The sequence below is a fragment of the Fopius arisanus genome, unplaced genomic scaffold (assembly GCF_000806365.1).
Source record: "Fopius arisanus strain USDA-PBARC FA_bdor unplaced genomic scaffold, ASM80636v1 scaffold00025, whole genome shotgun sequence".
Taxonomy (NCBI): Eukaryota; Metazoa; Arthropoda; class Insecta; order Hymenoptera; family Braconidae; genus Fopius; species Fopius arisanus.
The window spans coordinates 939,670-966,369 of NW_011887764.1; the positions used below are offsets into that span (position 1 = coordinate 939,670).

At 37.9% G+C, this 26,700-nt stretch overlaps 1 protein-coding gene and 1 long non-coding RNA gene across 6 annotated transcripts in view; one reads left to right on the forward strand and one right to left on the reverse strand.

Moving 5' to 3' along the window:
* C3G (C3G guanyl-nucleotide exchange factor) overlaps positions 1-26,700 on the forward strand; it is a 57,029-nt gene that overhangs the window by 23,049 nt on the left and 7,280 nt on the right. For 3 of the 5 annotated variants that reach the window (XM_011301952.1, XM_011301948.1, XM_011301950.1), the window contains exons 2-9: positions 19,991-20,384; positions 20,615-20,848; positions 21,394-21,579; positions 22,213-22,517; positions 23,701-23,817; positions 24,372-24,685; positions 25,466-25,673; positions 26,030-26,053. In XM_011301952.1, the coding sequence (XP_011300254.1) occupies positions 19,991-20,384; positions 20,615-20,848; positions 21,394-21,579; positions 22,213-22,517; positions 23,701-23,817; positions 24,372-24,685; positions 25,466-25,673; positions 26,030-26,053 (1,782 nt within the window). The remainder of the gene's footprint in view (positions 1-19,990; positions 20,385-20,614; positions 20,849-21,393; positions 21,580-22,212; positions 22,518-23,700; positions 23,818-24,371; positions 24,686-25,465; positions 25,674-26,029; positions 26,054-26,700) is intronic. The other 2 variants (XM_011301949.1, XM_011301951.1) reach the window with 2 other exon arrangements.
* Positions 21,515-26,700, reverse strand: part of LOC105264811 (uncharacterized) — a 28,426-nt gene continuing 23,240 nt past the window's right edge. The window contains exon 3 of the long non-coding RNA XR_892019.1: positions 21,515-21,584. This is a non-coding gene — a long non-coding RNA (uncharacterized lncRNA). The remainder of the gene's footprint in view (positions 21,585-26,700) is intronic.

Below are 26,700 nucleotides of genomic sequence, written 5' to 3' on the forward strand. Positions count from 1 at the left end.
AAAGCAAATGACCGCGGGTTATTTCGCGTGCTCCACTCTTTATTTCAGCCATAAACTCGGGGAGAGAATGATAAAAAATGATAAAATAAAAAAAAATGATAGTGAAAAAAAAAAGAGAATGGATGGGAGGAAATGTAAAAGTATTTATTGCCCCCATAAAATACGGAAAATTGAACTACAGAGAACGATGAAAAAATACAAAAGAAACGAGGATGAAATAAGAGCATGATGTAGGTGTTCTTGGGGGGGTAAGTTGGCAGTATCGGGCGGAGAATGGCGTCTTGCACTGGCTCTTTCAAGTGTGTATATGAAGGAAAGAAAAGTGGTGATAAAAAAAAAATGAGTCAATGGAGCGAGAAGAACAGATTTCAACTTCTTGGCGTTGTGAAACTTGAGAGGCTTATGGGGCTCCTTCGGAGAAAAAATATTACCCGTCATTCATTCATGAATGAAGTAGAAGGGTAAATACGATTTATGGAGCTACATACGTATGCACTTGATGCATTGTCCACACATTTCCACTGTTTTTTTCCCGCGGAGTTTATTAATTCAAGGATTTTGATATTGTGAATTTATGGATTATTGATGCACTGGTGGATAAGCATTCATGGGGGAAATTTTTGTCGGTAGTTCTGGAAAATTCGTATCCACCAAAATTTAACCATTAATTGAGATATTTGTATTTATGGGAGGAATTGTCAGTTTTTCACTGATTTCTAAATAATTAGAGCAGAAAATCAAGGCACAATTGATCGAGTGCACCTCCACTCCTTCCGCTCTTGAAAATAAACCCCGAAGCTGATCAAAAAAACCTCTTCTCCAATTGAATTGACGATTAACAACGAAACTTGATAAATTTCAGCGATATTCCTGTCTCAAGTCATTCCAGTGAAATAATTTTCTCGTCAGTGCAAAAACGCCCGTGCAATAACTCTCTGTCATCCGCAGGTGTGACATTTGCCCGGCAAAAAGGGTCTAAACACCCTCGGCGAGTCCAGTGAAAAGTAAAAGTGGAATAGTGAATAAACCTCGAGAATAAACCGAGTGGTCGACGAAAGTGCACACGAATTGGAATAAGGTGGCGCCTTGAATATTGCTTGGGTGAGTCCCACGAAAAAAAATCCAAAAAAATATAAAAACTCCGGTGACAAAGCTCGGGGGCCAGATTTAAACTGAATATAACATAGGAGTGAAAAAAGGCCATCAAGTAAAAAGAGTGACGAAATGTGCGCAGAAGGTGGAGAGGCGGTGGAAGTGAGACGGAAGGAGAGAGAACCGTTGGATGAAGCTCCGACGGTTTTCAAGTTAGTTAGCAGTCGATGCGCACACGTCACGCGTTACGGACGCGTTCTCTACTCTCATTCAAAATACTGTCATTGGAATTAAAGACCGGTATTCGTATCCCCCATGAAATATCTCTTATTTATTTTTACCCGGAATCCCGGAGGTGAATAAAATTGTAGTCTCATCGGCCACGACGATTTAAAACGTTCAGAAATAATACAAGTGTTACAAGAATTCTATTTGTCGTCACATTGATTATTTATTTGTTTTATTTTTTTAAATCCACTCGTCATAAACCGGTGTCATGTGCTGGGGTGAAGTTGTTGCAGTTACGATTTAGAATTGCAAGTTGTGGCAGACCGAGAGCAGCAAGTGCAGGTAATTGTGAAATTATGAATGGAGTGGGATTTTTTTTTTAGAGGGAAAGCGAAATTCGTGGTCAGACACGAGGATTCTGGGGATGAGCGAAAGTCATGAATGAGTTGGGAAATAGGTGGGGGAAATAATAAGGGATGCGTGTAATTGCGGGGGAAATTGCCTCTTAGATTTTATTTTATGTTTATCGAGGAACGATAGGGATTTCCGAAATTTGAAGATAGTGAACGGATGATTTAATGAAAATTTTTCAATTTTTAGATTGAAAAATTTATCTGAATTGTTTTAAACGATATAATTGTAGTATTAATCGTGAAAATTCACTTGTCTCGAACATTTTTCGGTGACGTTTATTCCTTTTCGTTATTTTATTTCTGAAGATGAATGTGAAATAAAATAATTATAATTGGAATAATGTAGGTTTTTAAAATATTTTTAAAATAAACATTCTGGGTGATTTTTATCTAGTTTTAATCTCTGCGAATGCGTTGGGTGGGCGATTGTTAGTGTTCGGGTTCGAAAGGCAGAAATTGCGTTGACATTAGGATTGTGGCAATGACGAATATGTTAAGAGTTGGAATCAGTAGGTGACGAGAGGGTGAGTCAGTTTCCTGGGCGTGCACATCGATTGTTTTGTCACGACTTTCCATTTTGCATTGACGGTTTCGTATGGTGAAAAGTCAAGAGACTAATTCCGCAACGACTCATTTATAATCGCAAAGTAAAATGACAATTTCCATGATTTTTTATCAGAATCCGGGATAAATTCATGTGAAATCATGCCGAAAAAATATTTCACAACAATGAACTCCAAAACATATCAATTTCAACGGAGTGAAAACATGAGATAACTCCGATCTACCATTACTCTTAATTACCGATTTATCTTGAGAAATATCCTTCTTTGTATAAAATTAAATTTCCGCCGAAAAACGTATTTTAATATTTTATTCAAAAATTAATTCTTCTTCAGATCAAAATCAAAATTTACCAAAAATAAAATTCGACTTATTCACCGTGACAATTTCGCCTTTAAATTCATCAACGTTATATGAAAAAAATATTTACTTCAAATATATTTTCGATCCACGTTTTATATATTTAAAATTATAAAAACTGGATGATTTGATATATTAAAAAATTAATTTTTTCTGTGGGAATCGATGATTTATGTTGAGAAGTAACGAAAAAGTGTCTGATTTCGCGTAATTCATATCACTCTCGTTATAATATCATTGCAATGACGTGATTATGCGTCGTAGGCGTCAGTGGCACGTCAAGGCTACATTAAGTCATCGCTGATTACGATGTTTACATTGTGTGCATCAATGGAGAATATTCTCGTTCGGTCGCCCGAATAAATCCATCAATGGAGCCGTAAAATTTTGGGTAACGAGCCGTGGAAAGATATCCTTCCGCAATTCACCAGTATAAAAATCATGATAAAACGTTGCAAACCACAATGCCCCGTCTTTTGATAACACTTTTTTTTTCCGCTTCTATGGGAGAAAAGCTCGTCGCTAACACGAAATCCGATTTTCTAAATCCCCATCTCGCTCCTCCGTAAGCTCTTGTGGAGCCACGAGACGTCTAGAATCTGCGATTTTTCAAATAGAAGGTACACACGTCTCCCTCAATGCCAATTTACGATGCTGTTGGTACATATGTACAGAAATTGAAGATTTTTATGGGAAATCGTGTTTATAGCACCGGTTACTTTTATTTTCAAACCTCCCGCATAGAAAACGATAGATAGGCGAAATATATATTAATTATAAATGCGTGTTATTTTTAATGTTAACGATCCTTTAGTTGAAAAAATCATAAATTCGTTATAAATTCATTCCAAAACTTCTCAAAAGCTCTTCAACCGCGGAAAATACATAATTCGTTGAAAATATGACTGTCAATCAATTGAGTAAAACCTCAAGTTTCATAATTCCACTCCTGTCCTGTCCAATCCATGTTAATGATTTTATGTGGTAAAAAATTGGATAGATTTCGGAGAAAAATTTCCGTTTAATTTGAACTATTGAATAATTCCTCCAATATAGAATTTCGTAATTCTTTGAAGAAACAGGAATTTCGTAATTCCGGTTTCTTTTACTATGAGAATACGACAAAATAGTGTGTCAGCCGGAGTATTAATTATTCCGGATGATTTGTCGGAAATGACAGCACGCGATAAAAATGCGAGAGAAAGAAAAATATTAATAAAGTTAGGTTGAAGAGTGAGGTTGAAGATTCGATTATTCTGAGTTGCGAGACAAGAGGCCAAGTACAGTGACAATTGAATTGCGTAGAGTCGACTGGGACACAGGTGCTCGGGATGCGTTACAAGAAACGCCTCTTTGAGAAGCCACAATGTATGACGATGTATAGAGGGGAAAATCCGCCGGAGACGGTATATTCTATTTCGAGAAATATACGTCGACCTCAAGATACGCAGTCTCGTATTTCATCCGGGTACTCCACGACCAGACATACGAGGGATGGAACGCATATCTGTCTGTCGAGTTGTTATTCTCATTTCTGATGAGGTTGGACATTCTCGTGTCAGATTATCAAAAATACAACTAAAAAAAATCCACCATTTTTTATCACATCCTGCACCAACTTGCACCCAATGATGAGCACAGAGACAAAAATTCAGGAAAAATTAAATCGTTAAATCTAACTGGTAATCGAGTTGTGTTTTAACCGGTCGGAAAAAATTACCGCATATTTACCAAGTGGTACAGTAATTTTCCCAGAAGTTTCGTAAATCTGGAGGCTAAATTTGTTTTGGATTTAATCACACAGAGAGAAATATTTAACAAAATTCATCCTGACGTTTGACGAGACCAACTAGTTTTTTTTACTAAATTGGAATGACGTGTCAGAAAATATAAAAAATATTCAGTAATTGTCGATTTTTCCAATAAAACTAGGAAAAATGATGGTGAAAAATGAAATGGAGCGGAAGGCGAAATTGGATAAACAAAAAGGAGAAAAAGATATGAAAAAATAAAAAGGGCAATATCTGGGGGGTATGTGCGATCATATTGCACGAGTGGCATACATAAAAATCAAGGGCAGCCAGCAAAGGGAAAAAGTCCACACGCAGTGAGAATATATTGAATTTATTTGCAAACGTGACGTCTAGCGCCTCAAAAGGACGGGTTTATTGGATTACAGTGCGTCATTTACTTGAGTGGAAGATGGATGGAATTTACTGTGCCATCCCCTGGAAAATTGAAAACAATGAATGGCGCGTGAAGCGCCAAAAAGTAATGGCTAGGGCAAAATGGCATTTCCTCTCTGTGTTTTTATTCCATTTTTTCCTCGTTTATAGACACTCAGAACAACCCTCATGAGTGAGTGGCAGAGAGGCGTGTTCCACACACGTGTTACGCCGTTACGTCAACCGTTAACACATGCCTCCATCCACCGTGTCTGAGGAGAATGAATCGTTTCAATATTCTTCATTTTTATTTCCTTCCAGTGTGAAAAGTACCGTTTTCCGCACCAATTCAAATTTTAGGCACCCCCTGAAAAAAAAGACTTCCACCGTGCGTGTGCGTGATATTCAAAAAAAAATTGTCCGGGCTTTAGAAAATTTTCTAGAATGTTCTGGAGTTTTACAAATGATACCTTTTTCGAAAATCTGGCCACAGCTGGCATATTACGTTGGAAATGTGCCACGGGATTTTTTTAGAATTCTTCATTAGAGCGAAACATCTCATTTTTTTAATATTCTGGGATTTTTCAACTTGTATTTTCAATCTATCGCAAATTCAAGGTTTCATTGAACAATTACTTATAAATCAAGATGAAAAATTGAATTTTTTTGAATTCTTAAGGCAAATGAAAAAATTATGAACATTTCCAATTCATATAATTCAAAACTCAGATGACTTTGTTACTGAAATTTCATGAAATTTTTAACGGTGTAATGATAAGCAGCAGCAGTATCTCTTTGAAAACACAGTCTCCTCCTCGAAGGAGTTTCATCCACGACTCGATGAAAAAAAAAATGACGTAAAAGAAACTAGTAGCTATTTGAGCGTCGAGACGAGATCGAATTGAATTGCGTCTGAGAGTGGAGTATCGAAAATTCAGAATCTCGATTTTCCCTCCTCCCAAGGCAAATAGCATCGACGGATTCTCTCCAGTCACCCGTTTTTTTCCGACATTTTTATCCTGTGGGATAGCGATTTGCCGGTATCCTCTAGGCGTAATTTCCACTTCCTCTCGTCTCGGTTTGGATGAGAATTTCCTTGGAGGTGGGCCCTTTGAATCGGTGAGAGGAAAGGACACTCTTTGCTCTCCCATTCGCCCGGCATAATTGTAACTTCCTTGATCCTCCGGTGGATTTCTCCCCGGTGCCCTCTCGGTGCCATTAAATTCAGCAATAAAATAAATCGAGGGCTCTGCTTCCACTCTGTGTACACAGTCCCAGTAGTCTCGTTACCTACCCCCACACTCCGTGACTTTTTTCCTCTATCAAGTCATTTACTCTCTCATTCGCTGTTTATTGCGACTCCAATTATTCTGGCTTGACAATAATAAAAAGGTTGAATTGGACACTTGGCAAATTAAATGCTAGGAACCGACCTGAAGTTTAACGAGGCTTTCAGAATTTCGTCATTGAGTGATTTTTCTTTCTCAGGGCATTCAGTAAAAAGTGAATATTACCTTTTAATTGATTTTTCACAATAGGTTTCCTCAATAGGTTTCCCAATAGGTTCGTTGCAAACAATTGACCGTGTCAAGTCTTTCAGATTAAAAAATCCTGAACGTGAAGCGCAGGTGATTTTTCTGGAAAACTTAAAAACCTCTTTTTTCGTAGGAACCAAGAGGGAAATATCCAATTAATTTTAAAGTTCGAGTTGTATTCTTGGGATTATTTTTTCGTTTAAATTTCAGTTGACGGAATTGCAATTCCGCAAGACAAGGTTTATATTTAGAAACTGAGAATAGAGGTTCGCAAAACCCTCAAAAAGGGTTTGTTTATTGCCAGGCGTATACAAGAATATTCTAAAAAATTCAAATAGGGAAACGAAATGGAATGAAAAAAATGGAAGAATCATGGAGAATCGGAAAATAAAACTAGTGACGTTTTTTACACCATTTTTATGGTAATTTTTGGAAATGTTTCTCTCTGTAATAGTGAAATCGATCCCGGATTTCACAGGGATAACCGAGAGAAGTCGAATCAAACGGCTAAAACTGAACAAAGAATTTCGGAATACCATGAAAAGCTCCTTTGGATTTACTCTCGAACCGGAGTTTTCAAACTCGTGAAAGTTCGGGGTATTACAAATGCTTCTTTCATTCTGGAAAGCTTGGAGAAGGTGAAAAACTCTCGTGACCGTTGCTCTCCATATTTTCCCACCGACTGTCGCAAATAATCCTTTCGTCATGATAAATGCGGGGAATTTTTCCCAAGGATGGAAAAGTTTTAAAACGAAATTCTACGTCGACTGAGCATATTTAGAAAAATTCTTGTGCTTAACGAAGAATTTTACTAAAATGTATATATTGTACTTAACTAAATAATTACATTATGATATCCTTCAAAATAAATATATCATCTATTCCCATCGATCTTTAGTCTAATCTCTGGGTTATATTTCAGTTCAGAAGGATGACTAATTTTGGTGAATTTCACAAAAAGTTTAATAAAAAAAAATGAGTTATTGAATAACTTTAAAATTCACAAAACAATACATTTTTTCTGCCAATCTAATCAACAATTTCTCAGAATCCTAAAAACTGTTGAAATCATAACATAAAGATTTTTTTCTTGCGTGCACCTGACAGTTTGCGCTAGATTTTTTCTAAGAATTAATTTTCCGTGTGAATGCGCATTCCGTTCGAGATTTCCATTGTCTCCAGTCTCCTGCAATTTCACATTTTTTATCTGCAAACATTTCAGTAGTCGTTTGAAGTCCGGTGTGACGGTCTCCTCCAGAGGCTACAAACGAGAAACATTTTAAAAGTGTGGACCAGTGCTTTAGCATCGTCTTTCCTCTTTACGTAGTGAACATGGCTAAAGTAAGTTCTGAGTTGGTCCCACGTCGTATCATTCAACGAGGCTCTTCCTTTCCAGACCAATGGTAGTGTATCCCCAGGAAACTTTGCCAACGCTCATTTGGACTTGCTGTTGTGGTTTTGGGGTAGTCAGACTTCCCAACACGTTACATATATTCTCCGAAGGGGAAAGGCTTAAGGATAGCCAAGTAGGAAACATGGAGCAACAATAAATTACGGGGCAAAACGAAATCGCAAATTTTTTTTCATTATTTTCGAGTATATTAATGCTGTACCTTGCATTTATTTTTTAGGGGCATTTATAATTATTGTTGAAAGTTCATTACTTCAACTATGTCAGATTGATTATAATGATTACGATTAACACAGGTCGAAGTCCGATTTACATTTGCCTCTTAAATACGTAATTATTTATATTTAATTATTTTGTCAGCATAATCGAGTTGTACTGGCAAGTGTCACGCTGACGTTGCTGTATGTCCACATATTTAACAATTACGTAATTGACCAATTTTTGGTGCATTACATTGTCATTTTTTTTCATATAGATATTTCTTAAGTAGGAAACACCGGGGCAACATGAAATGCGGAGCAAAAGCCTTTCAAAAAACCCTTCAAGTAATAACAAACCAAAGGAATTTTTTTTGCGTGGAAAATCTATGAATAGGTTTTATTCAGTATCGGAAAAATGACAACCATCATTACTGAGTCTGTAACGGGGAAATCTATAAAGAGATAATTCTGTAAAAATGCAAAAAAAGGATAAAGTAACAGAAATCTGTCACTTTTGATTTTTATTTGAAAAATGATGCACCATTTTGAATGACATAACGTGAAAACTCGGCTGGGAGAAAATTCCAGTGTTGTTGTAGAATTTCTCTCACGAATTGTTGTTACAAAATGATTAACGAATATTTTTGGACATGTAATAACACTCTTTATGGAGTTTTCTCCAACAGACACGAGTAGATAGAGATTACCTTTCATCCTCGACATTTTCTCTCTCCGTGGGGATGTTTTTCCAAACCCCTCTGGAGCCTCAAACATTGCGAGGGTCGGGGTTTCGCGAGCCCTTAATGGATCCACTGTTGACTCGCCCCCGAAGAGGGTTTCGTTTCACTGTCTCCAACGTTTTTCCATTCTCCCTTGACGACCCTCGTCGACGGAAAAAAGTACTCTCGCTAGGGTATTGTTCGACAGTTCGTTTGCATTATTGGTGTATTGATGTCACTGTGCTCTTCAAATCGTCGAAATCTTTATTGGAATTGGAAGGTGCCATTGTGCTAAATTCGGAATGGGAATCTATAAATTTTGTCAGCGAATCCGTTTGATTCGATTGACCGGGATATTGCAAGTATTTCCTTCTGGAATTGAAATTCTTTATAAAAATTCCAAATCCAGAATTAATATGTAGAATTTCAGTGGATATTTCTTTGATTCTCCCTTTTATTTCTGCATCACTTGAGTTTTACAAAGGAAAGGATTTTCTCTATGGCCAGCGTTTCATCTTTAATTTCAATTTTTCTGGCTTACACTGGGATTTAATCATTTTAAAGTGAATTTTTTTCATTTTCTCCTGAAATAATAAAACTTCTCCAATACCGGGATGAAAAATGAAGCGAGATTGAATTAATGCCGGACTCTTCTACCGACCCAGAAGTAATTAATCTACTTGTCGAGTTCAGGGGAGGTTTGAACTCTCTCAAATCAGAGGTGAAACTGAAAATAATTTTTTTCAACTTCAATAATCCCTTACTGAAGCGTTCGACTTCTTCGGTTTAGTTTCGTTTCAGACTCTCAAAAATATAAAAAATTCAAGGATACCTTCACCTGAATTTCTCTACTCTCCAATAATTGCTCGAGAGGTTGAAATAGAGAATTCCTTGCGATCCTCCCCAAAATCTCGAATAAAAAAGCGAAAACAATTGGTCACTTCGCCCGCCCCCATTAATGTTGTCCATCGATCTCCCGCAAATAAAACAAGTGCACCCGCTTAATCCTCAGCCCTTCATCCCCTCATCCCCCTGGCATTATAAACTCATGGATATCCCATCTCTCCGATGCACCCCTTGAAAATCCTGCGGAGACTGTAGCTGAAGTGCACCCCGAAAGCGGATTATTCCAGGCCGGTGGCTGCAACTACCCCATCCCGGGGCGCAATAAAAAGCCCCTCAAACACGAGTAAAAGCCCCATAACAGGAATTCAAAAACCCGGGAAAAATAAAAAAAATCAGGAGAAAACTGAAGACGTTGACATTCGCCTGACGTTTAATAATAAAATAAAAATCCCATCCATCAGTGGGATTACATTTTTGGTCCCCAAGAAAACTCCACAAGAAAGTTCCTACTGCTTCTTCCTCTTCCTCCAGAAAAAAACACTTGTCATTGTCAGGAATTAGTTCCTAATGTTTCGAAACTAAACACGGGAACCACCAGTCAATCCATTTATTCCCTAGTCAACTTTTCGGGAATATATCATCAAATCTGATAGAGCTATCGAAAATTTGCATAGAACCTTTCCTGTAACATGAAATGAGCGCTGAAAAATAAGTAATTACGTCAATCCGGCTATCTCCCTCCGATCCTGAGATATTCTTGAATATTCACCTAGTATCTGAATTGAAGTTATTACCCGTCGCTCCTTCATTACTAAATTCATTAATGAATTAACTCTCCATATTAATAACTTTTTACGCTAGAAAGATCTGTTAACCAATAACTTGCGGTACTTTAGAAATGAAAAATTATTCGAAGTAATTTCCTGAAGATCGGAGGTAAATCTGTGGCAAAGGGAATTTTTCATCGGAAACCCACCCCACGGAGAACCGTGGACTTCCGGTTTCCGGTGCACAAGTGTAAGTTACGTGGCCATAACAAAACGATAGTAAGACTCAAGTGGTGAAAATGTCGAAGCACTTGCAGACGTGCAAAATGGTCGGGGGGGTGTTTTGGACGGGGGTGGGTGGATATATCCGTGCAGTTTGCAGCAAACGATGCAATTACGTGGTTCAATGTCCAGGGGAATGCCGCGAACCGTTTCCAGACTGGAATTTCACGGTTCGCTGGAGATATTAGTGGGTGGGAAGAGGATGAGGGGTTGCCACCCCCTTGTTTCATACCTCGAGGCAACGTGTGTATGCCCCCGAGGTTGTGAAGATCAAGGGGGGGTCGTTTGGTGAATTAAGTGCTACGAATCGATGCTCCAGCGGTCTACGTGCGATAATGGTCCTCGTATATACCGGTTTGCCGAAGAATATTGAGAAAACCGGGGGAGAGGTAAATAAAAAGCCAACGGGTCGAGATTTATTTTTCAACCGTAAAGGAAACGCCATTTTTCGATATCACGGTCTTGTGAGTTTTTCGTACTCCGCGATAACGACCTCACAACTTTTCCAGGGAAAATGTTTTACTTTGCGACTTTTGCCGGCTACTATTTTTACGAAAAAATTGAGGTTGGGGAGGGGTTGATGGAACTCTCGTGGAAGTTGTCAAGTGATTGGGGGACGGGGGGTGGTAAATTGAGGATTCGTTGGGGTCTTATTAGGTAGGATGAAAAAATTTGTACTTTTTGCAGAACAGAAAATGTTTTTTTCATTTTTTAAGACAAAAGTATTTTTCCATTTTTTGAGACAAAAATTTTTGTCAATTTTTTAAATGATAAATTTTTATTGTTCGAATTGTTCCTTTAGGAAATTCATCAAGGATTTTCGGAGTAATATCAGGGGATCATTCTGATTCTGAATAAAAAGTACAATTGTTCGTTAAGAGATATGTTTTAGAGGATTTTTCAAACAGAATATCACGAAACTTCAGGATGAATTTTACGATAAACGTTCCATGAAATCCTAAAAAAATTGAGATTAAACCCGAGTGCACTAATACCATTGAAACTGACTGCTTGCGATAAAAATAATAGTAAAAAAATATTGCCAGTCTAGATAGTGGAGAAGATAGAATGCTAGGAGTAGAATTAGAAAGGGAGTTAATGCTAGCAGTCGTTTCGCCTAGGGGGTGTATAAATTCTCGTTGGCAATAATGTCCTACTGAATCAAAATTCGAGTAAAGTATAATGAAGCAGAGTCTGAAGACTGCACTATCAAATAAAACTCCGAAATTAAACCCTTCATTGACAGATAATCCCAAAATAGTAAATTCCACTATAAAAATTGAATAAAATAATGAAAAGTGCAAATTAAATTGGGGTGCTATAGTCCTATTAAAAATGACTGTGCGCTATGAAAATAATAATAAAAAAATATTGTCTGCGTATATAGAGCCACCAGTGTTAATTGTTGTCTTTTTGTAATTTTCTGTGGAAAAATTCACATTCTTAATCGGTAAGCGACCTTAATTTGCGTAATTTTTATCAAATATTTCTCGTCATGTAGTGAAGCTATAGAATTTGGATAGGAGTGAAATGAGAAAGGGAATTAATGCAAGTAGTCGTTTCGCTTTGTGGGTGTATAAATGGTGGTTGGAATAGCCAAGAGGAAAACTGTTGGATCTTCCTCTGGGCTCCTCCGATGGTACCTTTTTTCCATCCGCATATACACGAGGGGATGAGGAGGAGGTCGCGGAAAACGAGACGAGACACGGATATATATTATGGGGCGGTGCAACAACCTCTGGGTTATTTTCAGGATAGTATCGTGTCACGGAATTTAGTTCCAACACACGAAAAACCGTGAAACTCAAACCTCTCCCCAAAACGTTTGACTGTAAAACCGATTTCAAAACGTATTCGTTCCATTGCGAGAGCTGATGGTGGAGGCCAGGGATGCGTGAATGAGGAAACAGAGAGGAATTACCTGAGGGCTATTTTATTTTTGTTCACCTGATGTAAAATGGAAATTGATGGAACACACGATAACGTGGCTTATCCTTTCTGAATAAATTTCGCTCGGTGGATTATTGCCATTGATTTAGGCGAGTCGTTGGGGCCTCCAATTATCAGCAAAATACCGGGGATTCACCGAAAACTCACTGGGATTTCCGGATAATTGGGGGGATATCTTCAACAACGACAAGGGGGGCACTGGATATAATCTGGAATTTGAAAAAAAAATCCAGTCAATCGTTATCAAGAGAATTTGGGGAATATATTATGGGAAATGGGATTGAGAAATAATTAATAGGAACATTACGTGTTCGGCGGTTTTTAATTAATATCTCAGACTTTGGGACTGATATCGCGGGCCTCACTTTTTTGGTAGTGCTTCAACAATTCGATGAAATTCCAGAAAAGCTCTGAGATAACAGATAACAAGTAATTTTTATTAAATATTTCTCTCCGTGCGCCCAATTATGTGTGTTAATTAGCGATCGTCTAAAGTCCATCGAATTCCGGTATTTTTCACTTTAAATTTCATCAACTCAATCGACTAAACTCCGAAAGCCTCACAAAGCGGTTTAATTCCATTGTCGCCCATTGTCCCCGTAATTAGAAACAAGTTCCTTTGAAGCACCCGGGCGATACAATTCTCCTGGAGGTGAAGATGAACGGATAACGAAAGGGGGTGCGGGGGTCGATAACAAAATTTCCGGGCGATCATTTGCACCTCGGGGCTCCGACCGGAGACACTTTCCTCTGGTCTGTCTTGTCCCTGGTCTCCACCACCAGCGGATGCCCAAAATCCATTAGGCAACAGTAGTGGGTGGTACCTGGGTGCCGTTAACGAACCCGTCGATAATCAATTTCGACGGGGGTAATTATTAGCTTTAGTTAAGGCTTGAGTGTGAATGAACGTCTAGGCAACTTCTCGAGTCTTTTCAGTCTTGTCTACTCCTCTGTCTTCGCAAGCTCCACATCATCGGCCACAACTTGGCAAATTCTCCTCACCGAGAAAGTTTATCGGTTGCTGGGAGAAAACCACTTTCCACGACTCTTGGCTGATGAAAGTAATCACTCACTCCGACGAGTTGACGTGTTGGGAAAACTGGGGGAGTTGGAGGAAGATTTATATCCGTCTTGACAGTTTTTCCTAACGTACGTGACCGATGGCGAGGAATAATGCAATTTGATGCATTCGCTACGAAAAAAATGCTTTTATTCCGGAGACTAATTACTTTTTAGTGATTGGATAGTGTCAGAGGATTTTTTCACTACTTTACCTTGTCGAAATTGAGATTAAAAATGGATGTAATTGTTATTCGAGTCAGTCAGGAATATATGCGAATATATCAGGAATGCAAAATAAATAAACAAAAATCGTGCGTTTTATGGAATTTGCTGAATATGAATTCCTACGCGTGGTTTTTTTTTCGGTACCACTCAATCCCGAGATGGATAATGAAGTGGAAATAGGGAAAATTGGAAAAATTGGGAAAATCAACAGAAATGATCAATTACATGATACTTGGGTTTCATTCAATTAAAAATTCCGGGGGTAAACTTCCAGCGTTGAAACAGAAAAATGTAACTGCCATCAGATGGAAATCCGAGATAATTAAAAATCGACAATTTCGCCATTTCCAATTGGACAAAAACTTCTGAATGACTGGTGGAAAAAATCCATGAATAAAATTCTCCACGTCTCTTTGTGTCCAGCATCCCCAACCGCACAAAGCATTCCCTAAAAAAGTGAATGACGAGTTTCCAACGAAAAGCTTGGGGGAAAAAAAAATTGTTGCGGATCAACATGTCCTGATGAGTGAAACCGCCAGAGGTGGAATTTGGTATTCTGGGTGTACAATGCTCGCACCATCCCTGGATCCTGTACCGCCCTGCAAATCAACGGGGGATATTTCCATATTAATACAATTTGATCCCCATCTCTCTGTACTGATTCTCCCCAGAACACAGGTGAATGCTATTTTGCGTGACCTCCCGATCGTTCTAGCAGAATTCAAACATCCAGCGTCAGATTTCAGTCATCGAGTTGCTCCGTTAAAACAATATGCAAATCTCAATGTGAGAAATTTTTTAAAATAAATTTATCTCTTTTTATATTTAACTCATAGCATAAATCACTGTAGTATTAATTACAATTTATTATAACCCAGTAATTATTAAAAGAATAATTGTCCTTTTTAAATTGAATTAAATTTTTCAATAAGTTAAATTTATCCCTTTCCATACTCAAATTTTTGTGGAAATAACAAAATTGTATTAATAATCTCTTTTGCAACGGTCAATTCGGGTAGCAAAAAAAATTGCGATAAAAATATGAATGAGTTCGAAATTCTGAGCTATCCATTGAAATCTGAGCTTGAGTTATATACCACTTTTCTGGTTGTACTACTCGCTGATTTTTTCTAGCAAGAAGTAAAATTGAATTGAGTTGAAAATTTAAACCACAGAGCAATATGAAACATTCCTCTTGCTAAAATTTAACCTAGAAGCATTCCATTTACTACAGAGAACACCAAAATTGACCTTTCACTCAGCCCCGCCGTTCATTTAATTTGCGGTGTCCATTAATTCTGATCCTCCGGGAAAATTTCATCCTGCACCGAGAGTATTAAATCATCTGGGCACAGTGGTGGCAGACCAACACCCTTTCCCATCTGTGGAGCCCTGGGTAATGCCCACAGCCCATCACACTGCGATTATCGATCATAGGGCGAGAGCTCGAGTCCTCCGAACTCTCGCGGGAATATCACCGGCTGTGTAAACTATCGCAGGACAAAATTAACGACATCATTATGAACTCCGGGTGTATACCACCAATGTCCCAGTTTCCAACGCCAACATCGTTTTTTAATAAACAACAACGTAACACTTGCCAAATACACTAAACCAACTTCTCAATGCAAAGTTAAATTTCATAAACTTCCGCCAAGAGTCGTAATCATCGATTATTGATAGATGGTCAAAATTAACAATTTATATTACCATGAGAATAACAAAATCAACGTCAGTAATTCCTAAATCGAAAACCAAAAAAATCGACCAATTAAATTAATTCAATACAATATATCTAATAATTCACATATAAAATTAATAATAAATTGCCAATCAGTAATAAATTTAATAGAAATGAAAATTGTTCACAAATCGATATGGATATGTACAATTCCCACGACTGAAGAAGCTGTCAATTGACAATCTGATTTTCACTATTTTCAGTAATTTTAGTATTTTTTGAAGATTGTCGGATTATTTGGGGGAAAAATGCAGATTAGTTTCATCTCCCATGTTTTACAATTGAAATTCCACGGGTAATTCTCTGACAGCGGTTTTTGGTGTGTCAATTCGTTGATTAAAAAGCTTTTGATCGAATTTAAATGCATCGGAAATTTCCAGAGGAGTAGGCGATCCCCTTCCACAATTGAATCCCAAACTTCCCACAGTTTACAATGCCCAAATTCGCGTAAACTCGGAAATTCGGGATTTAATGATCCCCTGATTTCAATTACTCTCGAAAATTACCCATGCACTATCAATATCCTCAATTATGGATCGTTTAACTAGCCCACGAGCGCCGGAGGGGAGCAGTTCTGAATGTATAATTGAATTTCCAGTGGGAGTTCCCCGGTGTCTGAACTTATCATTAGCTGAATGCTCTCTCCTGTGTGGAAATGATAGCGCGGATATCAGAGGCAGTCGTTACTCGGGGCTGGTTTTTATGATTAACGAATTTACTTTTCCATTACTAGAAAAGTACTCTTGCAATTTCCAGCTTACAAAACTTGAACTTTTTTTAATCACGAATTTGCACACAGTGAGAAAACTTTTACCAAAATGTATAATTTTTGATAAAAAAAAATCTTGAATTGCTACAATTTATTACACAATTATAAAAGTTCATGGTAAATTTTATCGACTATTTATTTCGTTTTTTACTGAACAATCAGTTAATTTCTCTCAATATCCAATGCAATGACTCATTCATTCATTAAATTATTCTTTTTAATTATCAAACCATTTGAGATATCGAGTGAATGAGTGAGATATTGAAATTTCAGAAGTTCAGTCACACTTGAAGTTGGTAAAATGTGTTATCGATCTTCCCAATTGTTTTCACGTTTTCTATTTAATTAGTGACTTGGAGTGAAATTCAGAGATTCTCATTGTCAGGATTCTATAAATTTGTCTGTTCTCTTGAAGCAAAAGTTGTGACATAGGTGGAAGCCAGGGAAAAGTCCAAGCTGTGGCTGACGCATAGGTGAAGTTGTTGTCTGTATAGTTATATATGCTCAAGTGAATTCAAACTGAATCGATTCAAAGTTATCGCTGGTGTTGAGGACGTGCTCGGTAGCGGCTGGTCTGTACCGTTGAGATAACAGGGGGTTGTAGGTGGAAATTAAACGAGAGGGTTTCAACATTCTAAAGCAATTAATTATGGAGCGAGGATAGTCTAACTAACTCATCAGGCTTGCATTCAGTCGTCTTTGAATTATTTGAGATTTAATTCGCCTACGCTGCAGTCATGACAGATGTTCTGAAAAAGTTATTAACAAGTTAAATTAATTATTCAATTAATTAACCTCCTGAATTTGCGAAATTTTGACGAGTTAAAGGGGTTTAAAGTTTTTATTTTATTCAAAATTCAAACACTCCGGAAAATTCGGATTCAAAAAAATTATTCTTCTGATTGCAAATGAAAATTTTCTATTCAATTTCCGTTAGTTTATTTTTTTTTCATCCAATTCGCATTGCAATTTCAATATACTGTAATTGCAATATAAATATATACATATTGAATTGGAATTCTAAGGAAAATAAAATTCTATTGGAAAATGATGAATTTTGGAAAATTTTCACTGAAATGTCAAATCAATCTGAAAATGTCAATCCGCCGGAATTATTGAATATATTAGCAAAAGTCGTAATTTGAAGGAAAAATTGGAGAATTTCCCAGGACTTTAACTTAATATTCTGAGAGTGGTTTCCCATCAGTCTGAGAACGCAAAAATCCATTGAGAGGCCCGCAATGGAAATTCACTGCTGCGGTACGAGAAAGAGATGAGATCGTGATGGAACAGTGAATCCAGTCAATCACAGTAATTTGCATATCGTATTTCTCCTCCCCCAGGCTTGTCCTTCATCTCTTCCAGATCTCCCTCTCCCTGTTGTGAGGGGAAGCCATACACCCTCTGTTCTCGTATTATCCTCGTACACTGCTTCCTGTACCTTTGCCAGAATCACGCCTGATTGGAGTTTCAATCTCGAAGTCGTCAATAGAACTTGATTCTCCCTCCACACATTTAAAGGGCGATGGGGGGAGGTCAAAGTGGGATAACAAAGTCAGGGTGGTGATCTCCACCCACCAACTCCTCCATTTTCCTCTTTTTTCCTCTTTACGAGGCACTCACTTCGAAATTATTCATCCACAATCCCAAATTTATAATACAACTCACAAATCCTCCAATTTCAAAATTCCCAATTCCATATTCAAATTCGAAATTTCCTGAGTTCCACAAACTTTTCACTCCTTTTGAAGATTCTGTAAGTTTTGGTACATTTTCTTCTAAATGAAAAAAAAAAGAAAATTCCACAAATTTCAACAAATGTTTATCGGAATACAATTAGATTTCTCACGTTTCTCTTTATTTTCCCAATTACCCACCGGCGGTTTCGGGACATATCCCCTAATGAACGTCATCCACGGGAAAAATCCTCTCTATTCCGACCATCACCACCCCTCCCAATTTAATTTGATATTTTTGCTTCATCAACGGCGTATTGTGCCATGAATACCACAAAATTAAATGAACAGGCGTGGTCTCACCGTCCAGTTCCAACCGCAGGGGACATCCGACTTCATTTCATTGTTCCTGTTTACAAGGACGTCGGGGTAAACAACGGAAAAGCAAAAGGGAATAGATCGACGGATATCACCGTGTCCCACCGATCGTGTAATTAAACGGAATTTACTGGGGAATTGAGGGCATCGCACTCTCAGAGCTTTCGAAGACTGTCTTTCATCACTGCAAACAATTCCGTGTTTCCGTCAGTCGATGAAGCAAAAAATAACTACTGATTCACGTCGACGTCGGCGTGAATCTAATCGATTATCGAGAAAGCCGACGTGATTTTCTAAAGTATTTTATTCACTGGAAAAAAATATTCTTGCCAATTTACTTGAGAGAAATACGTAATTTTTCAAAACGTTATTTATCCAATCGAGTAAGTTTCAAATGAGAAATTAAAATAAGTAAATGGAAATGAGGTTTTTCGAATTGACCATTCAATGAGATTCAAGCCGAACTTTTTCTTCCATATCATTAATTAATTCCATGAATTTGTCATTTCCAATCACTCGCAATACGAAGAGTAAACAATGAATTATTTTCCGGAAGTAATCACACGTACCTCCGTAATTGAATGGATTCCTCGCTCATCGATAATATGGCATATCCAATCATCGAGAAATAACGGTAACTTTTAATTAATTGCTGTTTGGCATCATGTGCTCATTAAAGTCATTACCGAATCGAATTCATCAATTAAATTGCGTGCGCCATGATTTAAAAATTTTTCAACAATTCAGAAACGAATTCTATGGAGAAGAAATTCTTGATTCTAGTAATTACACCTTGCGAAGGCTCTCATTATTTTTAATTACGCCGCATATCGCAATGGAAACGACAGTACGTCATGATTAAATATTCATTCGTCTATAATTATGAAGAAAAAATGTCGTCAATTATTAAGAAATACGAGTCAACCACGAATTAATCCCCAACTACTCTAGAAGATTGCAATCGTCGTTGTTTCTCTGGAAGAACAAATACGGTGCAGTTTTTCCAACGTCTATTCACCCCCAGAGGGAATACATGTTTCCCTTTTTGCTAGTTGCTATCGGCGTGGTATCGAGGTGCCGGCAGACGGATAAGAAAGAAGAACGTGATCTGGCAAGATTCCAGAATTTCCAGAATACAAAGTCCCCCATCCTCTGGCATTCGACAGTGTCCGCAAACTGCTAGCCTAATTCTCTGAAACAAACGCCATTGTTTTTTACTTCAATTGTTGGGAATATTGAAGTTACTCGTGGAAATCCCACGATAACTACGATGGGAGATAATTGGAAAATGAGAAATTATCATTTTTACGAGTATGTGGCTGTGATTTTATTATCTGGGAAAATCTTGGAAGCAATCCTGCTGAAAAATTTTCCACTTTTCTCTGAAATCAATTCCTGAAAAAATCCGGTAAAGAATTTTTTGTACGAGGGAAAGCTCGGAATTTTTCTAAGAAATCAGGCAAATTTGCAAAATCTTTTTATAATCAAAATATTTACTTTTATATTTATATTCTTTGGGGTTTTTACCCGAGAACTGAAATAATGAATCGTTAATAGAAGAATGAACGATAAGTGATAACGAATGTGATTTATTATTGATGTTGCAGAAGTCGAGGAGAGAACGAGTGGGAAGGCTCGGGGTGGCAAACTAGCCCGTCGTGCCCGTTCTTTCAAGGAGGACTTCCTGGAGAAGCTCTCGCAGATGAGGTCCCCCGGGATAAACTCTGGGGCTGGAGGTGGTAGTGGTATTGCAACACGTGCTGCATCACCATCATCACCGCGAATGCCCAGAGAGAAGACACCCCTCGGTGACAGTCTTGATAAGAATCCACTGAGGGATCTCCATATCCACGTCAGGCAGGTACAGCTTGCACTGCTGCACTTTCGCGATGTCGTTTCCAAAAAGAAACTTGAGATGTTACCTGGTAATGGCACCATCGTACTCGACACTGTCACCACTATACATACAGTCCTCAAGTCGTATGTAGTTTATGAAAAAAGGTAAGTCTTTCTCTTCGTAATTATTATTTCATCAATTTCACTCTTCTCTAATTTTCCATCATAATTTTCAAGTTAAATTCATAATAAACAAAAATAACACTTGATTACTGGTCAAAATGAAAGTCGTTTGTCATTGCAGTACTTTTTAAAGAGGTTTCCCAAAAAATAATGATTCGAAATAATGGAATTTAGTGAAAGAGGTGATATAATCCTGACAATTGATCTTCCAGCTCGACATTGAACTCTGCCACGAATCAAGTTTATCAAGCACTGGCGAAACTCTTGAAACTGTGCGACGACGTTCTGATCCACGGGAATCAGTCAGCCCCGTGCCCAGCCTTGGACACAGAGAACGTGACACACGTGATAGGATTAGTTGAGGATGCTGTGAAAAATCTAGTTGCTTTGGCACACGAGAAGATATCAAATCGCCAGAAACCAGCGCCAGTGGCAACAAACAACAGGTAACATTGAACAGAATAAAAATCGAGGGAGTGAGCTGCTGTGTAGCGACATATCATTCAATCAGTCCGATAGGCGTTCCTCAAAAGGATTTATCTCCCTTTTGTTCCTCTTCCTGATGGATATATGGAGCTTTTTGCTGTCCGACGATGTCAATGGACGGTAGTTTTATCGGTTGGCAATGAAAAAAAAATCTGTCGAGAGAACGAGAGATAGGGGATTACTTGATTCATTCGGTTGAGGGAATTTTATTGAGTAATTAATAAGGAAGGGAAGATTTCAGTAATCAGATCTGGTTTTCAATGGAAAATCATGCCGGTGGTTAACAATTTCAATAAATTACTAATTTGACAGAGAAATGCTAAAATATATTTTTATTTATTTATTTAAAAAAAAATTCAATCAGTATTAAAAAAGGTGTTTAAACATAAATCAATAATAAATGAATATACCAAGTCCGAATTAACTCGGATATGTACAATTTTCGTTTTACTAAACACTTGTTGATTTACGAAAGGATGTGTGTAAAGATGATTTGTGATTTTAGAACTTCAGGGTATGGAACTGATCTATCAGCCCAGAGGAACTCCCTTCCGGACATTCCCCTGACACCTCGGGAGCGTCAGATTCTGGAGCAGACAGCTGCAAGCAGTAATTTGGTGAGAAGTTCCCACAGTTCCGAGTCCATCCTCAGGGACTCGAGCCCGCCACCGAAGCCACCACTCCCTGACAGGTAATCTTGAATCACCAGAATCGGTTTCAATGAATTTTGTTGTTATTCACGTTCATGAATACTAGGAGGAGCGTGAGGAGGTCACTCAGGGGTTTTGAGATAAGATAATTATAGAAGTGTTCACGGTATTTTTAGCTGGTGATAATCCACTCGTGCAATAATAGGCCCATAATTCTTGGGGGATCGCACACTTCGGGAGAGTGGAGAGAACAGTCATTTCGTCACATGATAATTTATTTTCATCTACTTTGGGGTGTGATGGACTCGGTTTTTATCAAGATGATGAATTTTATGCGAGTTGTTTTGTTTATTGTGCATTTTTTGAAAAATCAACTTGGGAATTGAATTTATGGTCGAATCCATTAAAAAATAAGTTGGATTTCTATTTTCTAAAATCGAGAGATAAATATTAAAAACGAGAAGGAAAAAAAAAAAAATTCGCTGAGAAAAGTATACAGTGTAATTTCCTAAATTGGAATGTATATATTTTTTGGTCTGTGCGGATTCTTTTCCTGTGAATTCCTTCGACTTGAGAAAATTAATCTTTTGAAGAAAAATCACCATTTAAATTTGCATGAGACATTTGGGTTGAGACATCTAGTCTAAAAATAACAGCTTGTCTCACAATTTCAGGACGAACATCAGTTTATCCGAGGACAACGGTTCCTCGACGCCCCCTCCTCTCCCCCCAAAACGTCGAGCCCGTGCCCAACAGCTTTTGGACGAGTCTGAGGGTCTTTTGGCATCGACTTTGGACCGTGTCTCGTTAAGGAGTCGTTCCCCGGAGGACTCATCCTCGCTATTGAGCGCGTCAGCTGGAAGTTTGGACTCAGCGCTGAATCACTCCAGGGACGACGAGGAAATTCGCTCGATCATGGGGCCAAACGATGAGTCCTTGAACGACAGTATGGATCTCAGTCTCATGGCGACCATTCATGGTAAGTTGATAATTAAATAACAGTTAGAGAGAAAATGATACAGGACTTTTTTGTGGCCGATTAAATTTCGGAAAAAAATTTTTTTCCAGAAAAACAACCATTTTTTCGCGTACAACCCATTATTTTGTGTATCTATCGATATTTTGAAAAATTTTTAAATCCAAGTACTATAAGTCGAATTGTAATGAATTGTCGACAACAAATTTGTTATCATGTGCCTGCTTAAATCAGTCGTTTTACAAGATCCATCGAGATTTTCCCAAACGAGTTCGGTCTTTCTTAAGAAGAATCTCCGTTTCTAATCGAATAAAGAAATAAATAATAAATTGTTTGATGAACCTCTTAAAATTCACGTCTGGAAAATTTAGTCTGTCCTCTTCACTATTCGTAAAAGGGTTCCCCTGATCGGGATGCTTTATAGAAAAAATATGAAATAAATGTCGTCTGTTAAAAAATTATGATGAACGTGATAAAAAAAGGTTTGAATGACGATAATTAAAGTAAGTCTGCAAGTGGAGCGTTCCGAGAGCATTCGTTTGAGTCTCGGAAAAACCACGTCCATAGTGAGAGGAGAGACCCGGGGTCTAGCGATTAGTCAGCAGAAAAAAGCAAGAAGTGTCCCAGAGACACTCCAGCAAGGGAAACCAGTCAGTCTGGCCCCGAACTCCGATGAAAGTGAAACAACTCGACGTTCATCAGAATCAAGCCATAAATCCGTGCCCTTCATACCTCCAAATTCAGATTTTATAACTTTCCAATTTCTCACAGTCTATCATGGACAGACGGTGCGCGATTAACAATCACTGCTGTAATTTCGACGCAATATTTGACGAGTTGAGGAACATTTGTTTGGGTATGCGCTTAGTTTTTTTGCTGGACCATTAAGGTAGCTTCTTTAATAGTGTTGGCTTCGGTTTTCAAATTTTGCTTGAATACACATTAACTAATTTCCCACGACACAGGAAGAAATTAAGTAGATAATTTATTTCCTTTCTGTATGGTTTTACACCTTTTCCAGTAGAAAGAGATTAAATAATAATGCAATAATTAAAAAGTTACATCATCATGCACTCCATTTCAAATATCTCCGGATATCGACGGAGTGGATCATTAATGGAAATCTCAAAGTAGGATTGCCCTATTTTTTGCTCTTCGTTTTAACATCGAAATCTTTAAATATTAGGTCTCCAAGTAAATGGGACAAATAACTGCGGCTGTTGGGACGGCTCGGAGACTAGCATACCGAGCACAATGTTACTGGGACAGCAGACACCCCAGGAGATGATAAATCCATTTGCTGGTGAGTCTTTGAACTCTTGTGCATGCATAACGGAAGTGGATCGTTGGAGTAGAGAACATTCGAAAAAAAACAAGTCCAATTTTACGCAAGAATCTTCAAATAACTTTTGAGGTCAATGGAGTGGGCGAAGAATTGAGTCGCCTACGCCTGGAGCAGTTTTCCATGAACCTTCGTGTCGTGAACTCCCAGCAAGAACCAACATCTCCAATTTAATTGGACAATTGGAGTTGGGATAAGATGTTTTGTTTGAATTGGAAGAGAGTATTGAGAAAGTCTGGTAATTTTTCAACGAGTTGGACTTTTTTTTTCCTGAGGGGCAATACTTTCCATGAAATAATGATAATTCAGTTGCGTAAAGTAGTGTTTTTCCAGTACCATCTGCCAATTTAAAGAAGCTAATTAAATTCCTGTTGAGGACTTTTTTTAGCTCTCCATCTTCTCTACAAATAGCCCTTGCGCAAATTCTGCTATCTCTTTTACATTCTGAAATTTGTCGCAAAAATTTGGCTAGGATTTGAGTCGAAAATTAAATTTCTGAAAAACAATTGTTCCAGGAATGGAAGGAAAAATGGAAAGACTGTCGACGCAAACCCAGGAGTCGGGTTTCGTCTCGCTGCATTCGCAGCGCAGTTCCTCCCAGAGCTACACAGCCTCCAGCATGACGTCGAAGAGGTCCTCTCAACAGAGCAGTGTCAGTTACAATTCACAGTCCTTCAGCTCACAGCAGCAGTCCTTCTCTCAGCAAAAACTCTCGGAGTGCACTGAGGGCTCTATCATGACTCAGAGGACCACCAGCTCAAAGAGCAGTCTCACTACTACCAGCATCACTGGCAATGGCGATCCAACACTACTGGAAAAACTGGTAAATGTGGGTGTTGAGTGCAGTTTCTTATTCTCGTCTTCTTGGATCTAGCCTCTTGTAATTCATTTCAATTCACTTCGTTCAAGTGGAAGAGGACAGTAGTGGGAAATAAAAGTGTAAAAATCAACAAATAAATGATCGACGTTTATAAAAATAGATGAACTCGGGGTTGTCATTCCTTTCTTCACTGATAAAAAATTACTCTCTTAATTTATTCGGATTAAAAATATTCTAATTTTCTTATCTATATGACAAGAAAATTATTAATCATGGTGAAAATTCAAGAAAATATATTTCCTGAAATTCTTACCTCACTGAAAATTGAAAATTTAAATAGTTTGAATAAAATGAAACAACAAATAAATATCAATAAACAATTGATTATTATTATTTCTGATATAAACATGTAAATGAAAACACAAATTTGAATTTTCGCAATGAATTCTAGAAGTTTCGAGTAAATTAATCTGAAATTTATTTTAAATGAGAAAAGACTCTTGCAAGTTATTTTCATGTTTATAATTCCAATTTTTTATTGGAAGCTCCAGTAACAATTATTACAAAAAGTGAAAATTTCTGGAAATATCCCTGCGATATTCTAAACCCTGAAAAATTCCATTAAATCGAGTCTTTAATTTTCCCGAATTGTCAATTAATTTACAGTATCCACTGTTTCTGAAAAGTCCGTGAAATCGGATACTGTTAAACGCTAAATATGATTGAAAAAACATGAGAAAAACTTGCCGAACCCTGGTAAATTGTTAAACTCGGAATATTTTTCTCCAGGAAATGGAAGCTCTGACAGCACCAGATACGAATGGGCTCCCACCAGCCCTCCCAGAGAAGCGCTCAAAGCGCCGAAAAGAGCGCCAGCCATCGCAGTACGATAATGTACCTGAAAATGAGCACCTGTCCACCTGCAGTCTTCACGCGAACTCGAGCGACAGTCCAGACGCCAGTAGACCACCTCCTCTTCCCTTGAAGAAGCGCCACAGTGAGTAATCAGTCTGAGCCGATAAGAAGCAAAACATCGATGATAAAAAAAAATCAGTATTTGAGTAACGATAAAGACGTGACATCACTGGATCACTCAGCAATTATTATTGTCTTTACTCAACTGCTGTTAATTATCTCGACAAAAAATATAAGGAAACAGAGGCGGTCTGACGCCGCCAGACGATTTGAATAACTCGATAACATTCTGAAATAGTCGATACTTCTCAGTACTTGTTGTCGTCTCGATGGAGTCACATCGTCTCTCTTGTCCTCTGTTTTTTGATTTTTGAGGGAATGGAGGAGAATTTGTGAAGTGACCTCTTGAAACTGACGTTAATATTTTGTATCCCCCAGTGTTCCAATCGGTGGCATATTCCGGTAAGTGGGAAGTGCCCACACGTTTTTTTATTTTCATTTTTCATTGGAGGTTTTTTTGCTAGTGAACGAGAAAATCATGCTGCACTAGATAAATATTTTAGTTATCCAGTTTTCAAGAAATATCTCGGGACTTAGCGGAGACAAATTTTCTTCAATCACTTTTTTTGTGGAACAGGATGCGGACTACAAAAAAGATTTTTACGAAAATTTCAGTATCTCTTTTAAATTCGGAGGTATTTCTCGAAAAATTGAGTATTAAATATATCGAGGCACCCTTTATCTCTTTTTAGATGAAACTTTTGAGTTTTTTTGCAGCACGATTTTTTTTCACGCCAGCCTCTGACAGACATAACAGCGTTTGACATTGAGCTTTGATTTTTCATTAGAATAATTAAGTTTTCTTAGTTTGAAGCTTACGCGAGTGGTTTTTAAAACAGTAGTGGCCTTTTGGTTTTTTTAATCTCACACACTCGAATCGAATTTTAGATAAGACTTAAGGGAGAAGTCACGGACAGGTAATTTTTCTCGAGTTGTTTCGGCGAGTTGGGGTGGCTTGTTAGTTCGAGGGGATACTAGCATCCTCGTTATCTTCTGGTATTTATTAGAGTTGAGGAGTCTCGAGGTGAAGGCGAATTAAGGGTAAAATT